This window comes from Notamacropus eugenii, chromosome X, assembly GCF_028372415.1.
Source record: "Notamacropus eugenii isolate mMacEug1 chromosome X, mMacEug1.pri_v2, whole genome shotgun sequence".
NCBI lineage: Eukaryota > Metazoa > Chordata > Mammalia > Diprotodontia > Macropodidae > Notamacropus > Notamacropus eugenii.
The window spans coordinates 19,344,406-19,359,080 of record NC_092879.1 but is presented as its reverse complement, the minus strand read 5'-3'; the positions used below and the strand labels follow the sequence as shown (position 1 = coordinate 19,359,080).

Sequence of the window (14,675 nt, the reverse complement as noted above, 5' to 3'; positions counted from 1 at the left end):
CTTGATAAGTAGAAGAGTTTTCAGGTTGAATTTTGAAGTGTATTAATTAATCCACCTGCTAGCAAGTATGTGTGGCTGTAGGAAAACAATCATATCGTATTCAACCTTTTGGTAAATATATCTAGTTGGCCTTAGTTTGACTGCCATCCCTTCTCTCCTCCCAGAGCACTGATACAATGCAACTTCATTTCTGTCTCTTTCAGCATGCAAGACATGGCAGTCTTTGAGGCTGAGGACCATCAGTACTACACCTATGGAGAGTGAATCCGCTGAGATCTCGTTTTCCCAGAAGGTTGAGGTTTCCTTGGTGTTTGCCTGAAAAATGATCATCCACCAGTTTTACACAGCATTCCCTTGTTTTGGACCCATGGAGCAGAGTATGTTCACTGTGCTGTAAATTGTTGACTCAGCTAAGCCAACCCAAGAAGGAAAAGAACTTAGTGACTGCTTTTCCTGGTCTTTCATCTAAGCACCTCTAGTGTTCTTGGTTTTGAATTGGTGTATGTAATTAGATCTGTGACTGACTAAATGTTTCAATCCAGCTTTACACCCTTTAGCAGAGTCCCCTGTGACTGGCTTTTCCAGATGTGGCAGGGAGCTGGCATCCAAGGAGCCTCAGCCTGAAGTCTCTTGACAGCATTTTTCCTTTTATCTCCTTTCTGCCTTTTAATTCTACTAACATTTCTTCTTTCTCCTACCTCCTGTACCCTTTTAATATCATGTTTACCATGTGCTTGATTTGATGATTCTCCAAGTCACCTTTATAATAGAAAGTCCAAAGAAAGAGAAGTCACCTTAGGTATATTTTATACCAAATTAAATTTGAAGAAATAAGATTGTGCTTTTGTAGTTGCTAGAAAGACAAAACTAATTCAGAGTCTTGTTGTACAACAACAAAAAATCCCCAAAATTAACTTGAATAATATTAGTCATCTGAGGACTATAATGATTATTTATTTTTGTGTGTATATTTTTGCCATATATTTTCTATCTATTGACAGAAATAACTGTGAAGTACTTTCTTAGCCATGCAGAGTATGTGACCAGGCCAGAGCACTTGAAGGAAGAATTTGGTCATGGGTAATTAAATACTACTCAGCAATGATGGATGACAAGTGTGTATGTGTATGCTATCTGCACTTCAATCAGTAACATTATCTGTTTGCCAGATGGGCTTGTCTCCTTGTCCTTTACTACCCTTTTCTCATTGTTTGCTAGAACCTTGACTCAGTAGGAAACATGGATTGAGTGAACCTCAAAAGAGGAAAAGTTATGGGGTATTGATGGTAGAGGGAGATGGTAGTGGAGAGCAAGAAGCATTCCAACTCCTTCACCTTGATGAAGGAGTGGGAGGGAAAGTGGGGAAATGAGCAAAAGTGCAACCAGAGCCAGGTCTTGGTGAGTGCAAGAAGAAGAAAGGAGTGGGAGAGGAGAAGGTGATATCACTCCTAGTGCCCAGTACCGGTGGTATCACTCCTAGCGCCCAGTACAGTGCCATGCATACAGCAGGCATTTGATGAGTGCATGGTTCTTAGGATCTTCCTTCAAGGCTCTGGCCAAGGGACACCTTCTGCAGGAGGCCTTTCCCAGCTCCTTCAGCTGCTAGTGCCTTCCCCTCGCATATTGCCTTTCACCTCCCTCTGTCTATATCTTGTGTGTACCTAAATAATTACAAGTTGTCTCCCCTGTTAGAATGTGAGCTCCTTGAGAGCACAGATAGTGTTTTTGCCTTTCATTGTATCCCCAGCGCTTAGCACAGTGTTTGGCATACAGTAAGGACTTAATAAATGTTTGTTGACTGATTCCTTTGTCTGGTGTTTGTTGGGAAGTCCTCCTCTAAGATGGTCAGCACATCCCTAGGAGGCCATGTGGAGTGAGGTCAGGCCCCCGATGTTTCCTGCTGCCTCCACTACCTGAAGAGATGGTCAATAGGGCAAGGCTCACTGGGAGTCGGTTTCCCTGGCCCAAACCCTTCTGCCCCCTGCATGCCCTAGCACTGGCTCAGCATGTGCAGCTCAACAGGAGGCCTGCTGAAGGACTTGTCTGGGCTTTTCCATCCTGAAGCACTGAGCTCCTGTTTCTCTCTCTAGCTTACTTTTCCTTCCTGTTCTCCTTTCTCCTCTCTGATCCCTCTCATCTCCCTAGTCCTCTTCTTTCATCTCTTCTCCCTTCCCCCTCCTCCTTCCTCCTCCTTCCTCTTTCCTTCCTCCCTTTCCCTCCTCCCCATCCTCCCTTTCTTCTCTTCCTTCTCTGCCCTTCTCCATCTTTCTCTCCCTTCCTCCATACTCTGGCTCCTGGACCCTGGTGTCGACCTGAAAGCCCCTGCACTGGCTGCATCTCAAGCTCCATCCCAAGCTGCTACAGAGCTGGCAGCAGATCTCACCTTCCGCAGAAAGGTTCTATGAGGGGCCATCGAACAATTTGATTGCTGAGCCCAAAAATGGGGAGCTGGCCTAAAGGACAATGTGCTTTAAGGAAAGAGTTGGGTGGGCTGTGTTCACTCTCTGGGGGAGAGCAGGCCTCCAACAATAGGGGCAGTGTGGGAGGCTTTGGGAAGACCTGAGGAGAGCATAGTTGTTGTGGAGCTCAGTAAGAAAGATTTTGGTCAGACACAGGGAAGAAGAATCCCTCCTCCTGAGGATTTTCACAAGTCCTAACCGCCACTCCCCCACCCCAATGAGGTAGGTGGGGCAGGTATTAACATGCCCATTTTAGAGAGGAGAAAACTGAGGCCTAGACAGGTGGAGTGACTTGCCCAAGGTCACAGCACTAGGGAAGTGGCAGTCTCAGGTCTCAAACCCAGGTCGCTGAATCCCGTGCAGGAGGCACTTGGTGTGCCATCGCATAAAAGCAAAAGTCACCAGTGCAATTGTGTCAGTAAGGTGGTTCACACCCAAACAGAAGAGGACTTGTCTTCTCTGTCTGCTGCTCTGCAGTGCAAAGCTCACTCTGCTGCTCATTAACTGTGTAACCTTCACCAAGGCTCTTTCCTTCTTCAGGCCTCAGTTTCCCCCTCTGCAAACCAAGGTTTTTCTGTCACTAGCGGATTTCTCAACAAGGTCTTTTCATCCCCAAATCTGTGTTCCTTCCATTACAGCCCAGCTGCCTGTGTTAGTCTCTTTCTGAAACACTGGAATATTGTGCTTTCCCAGGGTCCATGACAGCCCTTTTGATATCTGCCCCCAGCCACCCACTGAGTGGAGGATTCCCCTTCTCTTTTCTCATCTCCCTATTTGACAGAATGCTCTGGTCTACCCTGTCCTCAGAACCCACCAAGGCTGGTGGGTCACTGACACTTCCCACCAATCCCAACACCCCTTTTCCTTTCTACCCAGAGCCATTGGTCCCCAGCTCCGCAGGGATCCAGCCTCATTGCCTTCTGTGAAACTTCTATCATCCCTCGATCTCTAGGGAAGATCAGACTTTGGGACAACATCTGCCCAGAGGCCAATCTTGTCCCTCAAGCTGGGGTTCATCAAGAAAACCACAGTTTCAAAGGATACTTTTATAGATCCCTTTACCACACTTAAGGCTGAGCCCTCCTGATACAAAAAGAACTGGGGAAGTGCTACACCTTTTCAGAAAATAGATGAGATTGGAGTGACCATTTCAAGGTTTAATATTCCCTGTGCCTCCCAAGCTAGGTATGACATTCTCTGTCCCCAGGTCCCTCCCAGGTTAGACATTCTGTATAATAGTGTTCCTGCTGGTTCTGACATTCTACGTTCTAAGGTCCCTTCCAGTTTCAACATTTCATATTCTGAGATCTGCATTTTTTTCCCATCTCTCACATTCTCTGTTCTTGGATTTTAGACTCCTCCTAACTCTGACATTCCCTGGTTGATGACTCTCTTCTCTCTCAATTCTGGCTTTCTCTATATTAAGGTCCTTGCAACATCTCACCCTCTACATTCTGTGTGTTCAATTCCCTTGTACCTGTTACATTTACTTTGTATTCAAAGGTCCTTTTTGACTGTGATAGGCTATGACTGAAACTCCCTCCCAGTTCTGACATTCTGTATTTGTATTTTAAGGTCACTTCCAGCTGTTTAGGGGAGAGCCTGAAGCTTCTGAAACCCCCTCCAGGAAAAACTACACTCTCTCTACTAATGCAGGTTGTCCCTTCTCTGAAACTTAAGTTAGCAGAGTTGCCTTGAGCAATAGTGTCAAATTCAGATAAAAAATGGGGTCACAGGTGTGGACCTAAGAGTCCTTGATGGTAGCATATTGCCTTGGTGTTTAAAATGGAATGGTATCTGTGTTCTACTGTCTTTCTATTTATTCTGTTAAATATTTCCCAATTATATTTTGGGGGTGGTAGGGAGGCAATCAGGTTAAGTGACTTGCCCAGGGTAACACAGCTAGTAAGTGTCAAGTGTCTGAGACCAGATTTCAACTCAGGTCCTCCTGACTCAAGTGCCAGTGCTATTCACTGCACCATCTAGCTGACCCTCCAATTACATTTTAATTTGATTCTGGCCCTGTTTTTGACACTTCTGGCCTAGAGCACTGAGAGGTTAATTGACTTGCCCAGGGCTCCACAGCCAGTAGGTATCACAGGCTGGACTTGAACTCAGGTCTTCCTGGGTCTGAGTTTGGCACTCCACCCAAAATAGACCTCACTGTGATGACGATAATAACAACAAAATAATAACTTGCACTTCTATGGTGCTTTTAGCTTTCTGAAGCACTTGTTTCACAAAAATCCTGTGAGGTGGGAAGTACAAGTGGTATTATACCAGTTTTTCTTTTTAATTCCACTTTTTTAAAATGAACTGCTCAGAGTCCTGCCTCAGTGTCCATTTGTTGTGGATTGGAATTTTGGGGTCACAGTGAAGTTGTAGTAGCACTGGGTAAAAGGGCATGCCCAGGTTAGTACTTCAGGGGTATAGTTCCAAGTTGCCTTTCAGAATGGATGAGCCAATAGCATGGTCCAACAGTGTATTTGTGTACCTGTTTTCCCATAGCCCCTCCAATTTTTGTAATTTTCCTTTTTTTAAATGTTACTAATCAAATGGTTGTGAGGAAGAACCTCAGAGTTGCTTTAATTTGCATATTTTTCTTTATTTGTTATTTGGAGCATTTTTTAATATGACTCTTGATAGCTCAAATTTCTTAGTCCAATAACGATCTTTTAATATCACTATTTAACTATTAACACTATTTATATCTTTTTATATCACTATTTAACTGCATAATGTTTCCTAATTTATCAATTTCAATCAGTTCTTTATATATCTTGGAAATGAAACCTTTTTCAGAGAAATTTGCTGCAAAGATTTCACCTTCCCCCTTATCTGCTTACCTTCTACTTTTATAGCTGGACTGGTTCTATTTGCTCAAATACCTTTCAATTTTGTGTAATCAAAATTGCCCATTTTTTTCTAATGTGATCCTCTCTATCCCTTGGTTGGTCCTGAATGCTCCTCCTATCCAACAGATCTGAAAGGTAGCTTTTTTTCACCCTTTCTCCTCTAATTTGTTTATTATGTTATTTTTAATGTCTCAGTCATGTTATCCATTTGGATTTTATCTTGGCATAAGGTACGAGATGTTGGTCTATACCTAGTTTCTGACAGGCTGCTTTCCTGTTTTCCAAGCAGTTTTTGTCAAATGGTGAGTTCTTATCCTGGTAGCTGGAGCCTTTGGCTTTATTGAACACTGGTCCACTGTGTTCATTTGCTTCTGTATGTCATTTGCCTCATCTCTTCCAGAAATCAACCTCTCTATTTCTTAACTAAAACCATATTTTTTTTAATCATTGCTGATTTGTAGGATGGTTTGGTATCAGAAACACTTTCCTTCCTACTTTTTTTTCTGCTATTTCCCTTGAGACTCTTGGCCTTTTTCCCCTTTCAGATAAATTTTGTTATTATTTTTCCTAGCTTTCTAAAGCAGTCTTTTGGCAATTTGATTGCCATGACATTAAATAAACAAATTAATTCAGGAAGAATCATAATTTTATCATATTGGCTTAGTCTACTCCTGAACAACTCACATTTTTCCAATCATGTAGGTTTCTTTTCATTTGTATAAAAACTGCTTTATAGCTGTAGTCGACTATATTGTACCAATGCAATAAGGGGGCTCAGTGAATAGAGGGTTGGATTTGGAATCAGGAAGATAAGACTTTGAATTCTACCTCAGATACTTGCTAACTGTGTGACCTTGGGCAAGACACTTACTCTTTCTAAACCTCAGTTTCCTCATGTGTAAAATGAGGATAATAATTGCACCTACCTCCCAGAGTTATGAAAATGAAAATGTTAACATGTATAAAAGCCTTTGTCCATCTTAAAGGGCTATATAAATGCTAGCTATTATCGTATTTATATAGTTTCTATGTATCTTGGCAGGTGGACTTCCAGGCATTTTATACACTCTGTAGGTATTTTAAGTGGAATTTCTCTTTCTGATTTTTTCTGTTGGGTTTTGTTGGTAATTTACAGAAATGTTGATGTGTTAGCATGTATTTTATTTTGTATTCTGAAAATTTGATGAAGTCATTGTCACAGATAATTTTTACTTGACTCTCGGGTTCTCTAAGTAAACCATCATTATCATATACAAAAATGCTAATTTTGTTTCCTATTTTCATGTTTATTCCCTTAATTTCTTTTTCTTGTTTTGTTGCTCTATATAGTGTTTCCAGCACTGTATTAAATAGTAGTGGTGATAATGTTCTAACTCAGAAGTATTGACCTGCTGTTTGAAGTCCTAACTAGATTAAAATGTAATTAGGAAATACTTAACAAAATAAATAAAAATATAATAAAATAGAAATAACACTATGTTTTAAAACAAAGTCCATATGCAGCCTAGAGGGATCTTTCTGTATGGCTTAGGAACTCTACTTTGACAGCACCACTCTACTTTATCCCTATGAAAGAAAATACTGGCTTTTGCTTTTAGATAAATATTACTAATTATAGGAAAGATCCATTTATTCCTATGCTTCTTGGTGTTTTTTTAAAAAGAGGATGGTTATATATTCTCAAAAGATTTTTTTGTATTTATTGATATAATTATATGACTTTTGTTGTTCTTAATATTAATATGATCTATTAGTATGTTGAAAGGTTAGCTAGGTGTCACAGTGGATAGAACCCCAGACATGAAATCAGGAAGACTTATTTTCCTGAGTTCAAATCTAGTCTCAGACATTTACTAGGTGTATGACTCTGGGCAAGTCACTTAGCCCTGTTCGCCACCATTTTCCTTATCTGTAAAATTAACTGGAAAAGAAATGCAAACCACTCTAGCAGCTTTGCCAAGAAAACCCCAAATGAGGTCACAGAGTCAAACACAACTGAAAACAAAGGAACAACTATAATTGTTATGTTATTAAATTCTCTGCTTTCCTGGTATAAATCCATCAGGTATACAACTCTTGTGATATGTTGCAACAGTGTCAGAGGTAATATTTTATTTTAAATAGTTAAATCTATGTTCATCTATATCTATAGTTTTATTTCTCTGTTTCTGACTCTTCCCAGTTTAGGTATCAAGACCTTATTCATATTATGAAAGGAATTTGGTAGGACCTCTTTTTACCTGAATAGTTTGTCTATTATATATCATTTCTTTTCCAGAAAGCAGCTCCTAGTTTTTTTATTAGTGTAATGATATTTTCCTTTCAATTTTTCTTAATCTGTTTGCTTTTCAGAATTCTTATTTTGAAGTTTAATTGGAATTTTAAAATTTGTGAGTTTTTTTAGGTGGTGTGTTAATTGTACACCCACTTCATTAATATGTTCTTTTTATTTTTTTGTGGATGAAAGTATTTAGAACTATAAAATTTTCCATAAGGACTGCTTTAGTAACATCCCAAAATTTGTCATGTTTTCTTATTAATTTAATTACTTTTAATGAAGTTATTATTTCTTTGATTTTTTTCTTTGACTCACCCATTCTTTTGAATTAAGCTATTTGGTTTCCAATTGATTTCCAATATTTCTTCATTTTTATTCCTATTCAATCACTTCTAGAGGTCTACCATTTCTAAGTGATCTAACTCATCTAAAAATAAACACAAGTCCTTCACATTTCATTTTCACTTTTTTGAGTTAGATTTCTTTGGGTTTGAAAGGTGTTATATTGAGGTCCCCCACTATAACAGTTTTACTGTGAATTTCTCATTATAACTCATTTAACTTTTCCTTTAAGTATTTAGGTAATATCCCAATGTATATGCATGTATTATTGATATTAATTCATTGTCTATGGTAAATTTCAGCAATGTGTAGTTTCTTTATTATTTTTTTAATCAAGTCTATTTCTGCAGTTGCCTCCTTTGAGATCAGTTTTAGAAAAAATATTTCTTGAAATATAATGTTTAGGCTATTTTATTGGTCATGGCTTAAGTTATCTCTCCTTGATCAGTTTCCTAGGTCAGTTGTTTTTTATAAGAGATATTTTATGTTTCCTTCTCTTTTGTCAGTCTTTTAATTTTTCTTTCATATTTCTTATAGTTTCATGAAGATGTTAACTTCTGCTTAGTTCATTTTAATTTGAAAAGAGTCTGTAGCTTTCATAGCGCATTTGTTAAGCTTTTAATTTTCCTTCTAAGTATTTTTCTCCATAGTTTTAATTTCTTTTACAATTTTTTACTATTAAAATAAGAAAAGGGGAGCTAGGTGGAGCAGTGGATAGAGTACCCACCCTGGAGTCAGAATCTGACCTCAGATACTTGACACTTACTAGCTGTGTGACCCTGGGCAAGTCACTTAACCCAGGTTGCCTCATAAAAAACTTTAAAAAACCAAAACTAACCAAACATAAAGCCAATTCTTTCCTATATCATTCAGATTATATATATTTTTTAAAAAATTAAAAAAAAATTTTAAACACCTGCTTCATTTATTCTAGGAATTCTATTTGAATTTGTGTCTAAATTCTGCTTTGCTTTGAGGCTTTACTTGCAAATGTTTTACACTCATTCTCTTCTTCTGAGTTTCTGTCCTTGACATCCCTGTCACCTTAATAGATCTTAATGGTGGGATTTTTGTGTGTGTGCTTACTCATTCTTCTAGCCTTACTTCCCAAATTTGTACTTTGTGGTAAATTCAGGCATTGAAATTCAGGAGGAGGGAATGTCTGAGTTTGGCTTGGATATTTTTTGTATGGTCTTGGGTCCTACTGCGGCTTTCTTGAAGGATTCAAGTGCTATGTTCTCAAGGATCTCATGGGAAGTTCAGGTTGGGGATTTTATAAGCTTTGTCTGGGCCCAAAGCTGTCTGATCTACTGGGAAGTTTAAGATAAAAATGAAACAAGGCATTAAGTTACAATCAGTACTTGTTAATCTGGAAATGGAAGGATAGCCCACCTAGATATATTTACCAAAAGGTTGAGTATGATATGATTTTTTCCCCACAGCCACACATACTTGCTAACAGGTGGATTAATTAATACACTTCAAAATTCAACCTGAAAGCTCTTTTACTTATCAGGATCTGTGGTAAGAAGGAATGGTTATAATTAGTACTGAAAGACAAAAGACATCAGGTTGAGAAGGCCCGGTTAAAAAAAAAAGCCTTATTGTGTATTGTCCTCCTGGGGTGGGCTTTGTAAACATATGATCCAAGTTTAGGACTGGGCAGCACAACTATGGGCTTGCCTTTGGTTGGAGATCCAAGAGATTGCTGTTGGCCCTGACCAGTATCAGCTATCCAGAAGGCTCTGCATTTTAGAGCAACAGAAGGTTAGGCTCCCCCTTGTTCTGAGCTCCTTACAGTGTCCTTTCAGCTGTAGGCTTAAGAATAGGTAAGGGGCGAAATCTCAGGCATCCCCCTCTCTAAGGGTCAGTCACATAGCTAGTGTTCCCTTCTGTTCCTGCTCTTTGCCCAGTACACAGCCTTAGATCTACAACAGCTTTTTCTCCCCTTGTCCAGCACTTCAAGGAGTAGATCCTCTCTTCATTCTGAATTGGATCTATGCCCCAGCTTTAGGGTACAAGTGACAGGGCTGCTTGTTGGCACCTGTTTCTGTTTCTTACACAGTGTCAGGTCTCTCTATGTTATCTATATCTTCTTTTGGCCCTAGTGCACAGCAACTGGCCCTAGGTCAGCCCTCATGTTGGAAGGTCCCGTGTGGTAGTCTCTTCAAAAGACCCTGCCTCCAGTGTTCACAGACTACTTTCTTCCTATCCAGCTAGGTTCCAATCAGTGCAAATAACAAATCCCATGACGTTGTTACATTATTCCATTTCACTGAATTTGAAGTTATAAAATTATATGTAAAATATGGTAATTGAAGCCTGATATAAATATGCAATGAAAATTTTTAAAAATGTTTTTATATGATTACCAATATACTCTAGCAATAAAGTAAAAGAAAAATGTATTTTGGATTTAGGTTTATCATAAAATAATAGAGTAGTTGTAGAAAACAGAATTTTAAAAATTACTGAATATCACACCTAAAGATAAACCTACAATGGTAATATGATGAAAACATCATTATTGTCATTGAAAATATTATAGCAGCATAGACTAAACTGTCTTTTCTTTCTTTAAATCTTTACATATACGTATGCCAGTAAGTGCAGAGAGCTTTATCCACATCTCAAGAAATTTGCATGTTCACATTTTCATACAATGAACCAAACATAGTTGGATGAACTGGGACATTATCTAAAATCAGTAATGCTTTAAATAGGATATTGTTGTCCTTGCAATATTTTTCAAAAAATGGTCTAAAATAACCTGAAAACTAGTCTCTGAAAACATCTTCAACCACCCATGCTTTCTTATGTCACTGCCAAAAAAACTGCAAGTAATCAATGGTTGTAGCCTCTCAAAATATGAGGATTTAAGACCAATGAAAAAGCACTGGTTTCATTTAAATATTTCTGTCAGTATTACCTCCAAATAAAAGTGTTAGGTGATCCACATACACTTTAAATACAAGTTGAGTTTTTATATTTTAGAAATTAAAGTTCTGAATGAAATCAAGTGTATTCCATCCACATTAAAATCTGTTGACCAGTGTATCCACCTTCTTTGAGTATGTAAAATAAATATCAGGATATTTAGCTGCTGCATCCTCAGCCCTATTGTCTTCCTCATGTTAATTTTAACATGTAACTGAACTTGATTTTTACTGCAACCGATACTTGCAGTAAGTTTCATCACCATCCACTTTATTTCCACTTGTTTTCATAGTTTAAATAATCATAAAATTTTTGTCTGAATGGCTGCTCTGCTAACAGAAATGTATTTTAAATTTCAATTTTCATATAGCTAAGAGATTCTCTATTTCTGTACTGTAAGACTTATTTCTTCAAGTTGTTTGCAAACCACAAAAAGCTGATCCAACTTTGCCTTTTTATTATTTTGCCTGTTTGTTTTAAAATATTCCACATTATCTAGTCAAGCATTCAGACATCTGGTCTTCTTTTAGAGTTACTATGACCACATTCATGACATTCTGTTACATCAAATTTTGTTTTAGTGTAATAATAAGCCCTTTCTTTTTGTTCTGATAGTGTTTCTGTCATGAGTATTCATTTTGTCCATCTTGTTAAGGACTCTTTTATTTAAATTAACTAACAGACCAGTTGGTAGCATGGCATGAAGCTGCCCATTGCATCCACATAGGATGAGAGGCAAGTATAGAATGATAATGTATCATCATATTAAAACCCCAGCCTAGAGGGTTGGATTTGAACTCAGGAAGAAGAGTCTTTCTGAATCCAGGCCTGGCACTCTATTCACCTTGCCACCTAGCTGCCTATAAGAACAAGAACTATTCCCAAATAGGTCATTCTTCGACCTTTGGTCCAAGAACCTCACCAAGCGGTTCTCAGAGGAATAAATCCAAGCTATGAAAGACCATACAAAATGCTCCAAATAACCAACAATTAGAGAAATTCAAATTAAAAGAGTCCTATATCCATCAAATTGTGTGAAGTAACTCCTAATAATTGCTTTGATTTCATCTCCATTAGTGGTATATTTACTTTTCATTTTTATACTAGTGATTTGGTTTTCTTCTCTCTCTTTTTTAATCATATTAACCAATGGTTTATCTTTTTAGTGCTTTTAAAAAAACTCCTAGTTTTATTTATAAATTCAAGGGTTTTTTTACATTCAATTTCATTAATTTCACCTTTAATTTTTAGAATTTCTATTATTTGTGCTTTAAATAGAGATTTTTAATTTGTTCTTTTCCTAGTTTTTTTAAAATTTCATACCAAATTCACTGGTCTGCTCTTTATTTTGTTGACATAGATATATAGCATTTAGAGATATAAATTTTCCTCTGATTACTGCTTTTGTTCCATCTCATAAGTTCTGGTATGTTCTCATTATTGTAATTCTCTTTAATACAATTAGTGTCTCAAAAAAAATAAAACCCCAGACTAGATCACGTATCACATTAACTCAATTTGGGCTCACATTATATAAGACTTAATGTGATTTTATAATTTGTATTAAACTAAATTTTACATTATTTGAACTTGCATTATTTGCAGCCTAACTGTACAAACCTGGGCTAGAAAAATAACTTACTGTGATTATTCTTTGAATTTCTTAATCATGATTTAATCTGACTGGATTTCTAGGTTTTCTGTTGGATTAATTTTGGTGGAGAGCTGGACTGTATTACTTCCCTTTACTCGGCCACCAAGAATATAGTCCCCACCATTCTATACTTTTTTTTTCAGATAAGAAAACCGAGGTTCAGAAGGGTTAATGGTAACATAACTAGTGTTGTAAATGTCAGAACCTGGAACTCCCAAGCCCCAGCCACTTCTTTCACTATTACATCCACATGCTTACTGAATTTGGAATTTTTTTTTTTTTGCTAAAAGACACAGGAGTGATTAAGAAAGTGAAGGAGTTTCTGCAATCTCTTTCCCTGAAGGTCTTTAGGAAATGTTGCATGCACACGCACACACACACACACACACACACACACACACACACACACACTTCTTTCATTTGGACCAAGGCAGTATGTTTCACGGAGACTGGGGAACAGAACAGATGGCCTCTAGAGGCCCCTTCAGACGCTGGAGCACATGTTTACCTTGGATAGAAAGTTCGTCTGGAAGGGCAGGCAGAAGGGTAGCCCTGGCTCAATGTACTGAGAGTGGGAGCCTTCCAAGTTCCACACCTCCCCACCTCTTGATGCATCCCTAAGACTATCTGTGTTCTGTTTCAGAGGAACTGGGGAAGAGTTCTCAAAGTTTCTAGAGTGGAAGAGGGGAAGGTGTAGGACCCAAAGTCATCTCCTGCCCAAATTCCTACCTCACCTCCCAAGGGCATCATTCTGAACCTGAAGTGTCCAGAATTGGGGGAAGTTCAAGTGGCTACTTCACAGAGAACTTGGGAGGGAGGAATTGGTCAAGTGAAATAGGAACACAGTCCTCTGATTCCTTAAAATCTTTTAGAGATTCTTTAAAAGGGATGCAAATTCAATGGATCTTTCTGGATCACAGATCCCTAGTATCTTGGAGACTGCTGAGGTGGGATTAGGGGAAGGGATCTTAGAGGTCTTCTATTCCAACTCCCACCCAGTGTAGGTATCCCCTCTATAGCATCACCCAAAAGTGGTCATCCAGCCTGCACTGAAGACAATGGGAAACGGGAAACTCACTACCTCCTGAAGCAGCCCCTTTCACTTATGCACGGTTCTGATCATTCCTTATGTGTGAGCCACCATCAGCCTCCTTCTAACTTATCACTAGAATGTGAGCATCTTGAGGGCAGGGACTGGTCTTATTCACAGCATTTTACAGTATCTGGCACATAGTAGCCCCTTAACAAATGCTTATTGACTTATCATAGGGATCCATTTATCATAAGATTGAGTGTCAGAAGAGACCTCAGAGATCATCTAGTCAAACCTTCTTACTTTATTGGTGAGGAAACTAACAAAAGAGGTTAATGACTTGCCCAAAGTCACAAGGTTGGAGTCAGGATCTGAATCCATGTCTCTTGCCTTCAAATTTAGTGCTCATCCTAGTTACAAATGCTGCCTTATCCCTTGGAAGGGCACCTATTGTAGACAGTTTTCTCAAGGTGTTTAGTCACAAAAGGGAGGAGAGATATAGAGTGATAGCTAGTAGGGATGGACACATCAAATGAGGGTTTTGTGAAGGTCAAGAAGAAATGGGCATGTTTGTAGGCAATGGGGAAGCAATCAAGAGACCAGAATAGAATAAAGATTAGTGAGAGAAGAAAAGCTATAGATGGGATAGTCTGTTGAAGAAGATGGAAATTACTTGTGCAAGGAGTGGGGTCAGATTTAACCAGCCACCACTTCATGTGAAACAGGATTGAAGAAAGAGATAGTGGGAGATGACATGTGACTGATGTGAGAGGCAGTCCAGAGGAGAAAAGGATGCTCTCAGTGAGTGGCTTCAATGTTTTCAGGGAGATATGAGGCAAAGTGGCAGGGAGAGGGGTGAGAAAGGACGAAAAGACTTGGAAAAGCAGTTTCAGTAAGTAGGATAGTGAATCGATTAAGGAGGATGAAAAAGACTGCCTTGCTTCAGTCAGGGGCCATTTGAGATTACATAACATAAATTTGTGATGGATTCATTCAACACAATTTTGATATTATGTGCTTATCTGGTGCAACATGTGAGTAAGAGGGAAAGCAGCGGAAAGTGGGAATGATCCAAGGCTGGGGGCTGGAAGGGCAAGGTCTTTGACAGAACAGAGGT

At 38.6% G+C, this 14,675-nt stretch overlaps 1 protein-coding gene and 1 long non-coding RNA gene across 5 annotated transcripts in view; one reads left to right on the top strand and one right to left on the bottom strand.

Moving 5' to 3' along the window:
- LOC140515689 (CCR4-NOT transcription complex subunit 7-like) overlaps positions 1–1,802 on the top strand; it is a 45,234-nt gene extending 43,432 nt beyond the window's left edge. For all 4 annotated transcript variants that reach the window (XR_011971137.1, XM_072626526.1, XM_072626523.1 and 1 more), the window contains one exon: positions 204–1,802. Coding sequence is in view for 3 of the 4 variants with exons in the window: in XM_072626526.1 (XP_072482627.1) it covers positions 204–264 (61 nt within the window). In the remaining variant the exon portion in view is untranslated. The remainder of the gene's footprint in view (positions 1–203) is intronic.
- The window catches only part of LOC140515690 (uncharacterized), a 119,966-nt gene that overhangs the window by 28,015 nt on the left and 77,276 nt on the right, over positions 1–14,675 (bottom strand). The gene's annotated exons all lie outside the window — the stretch shown is intronic.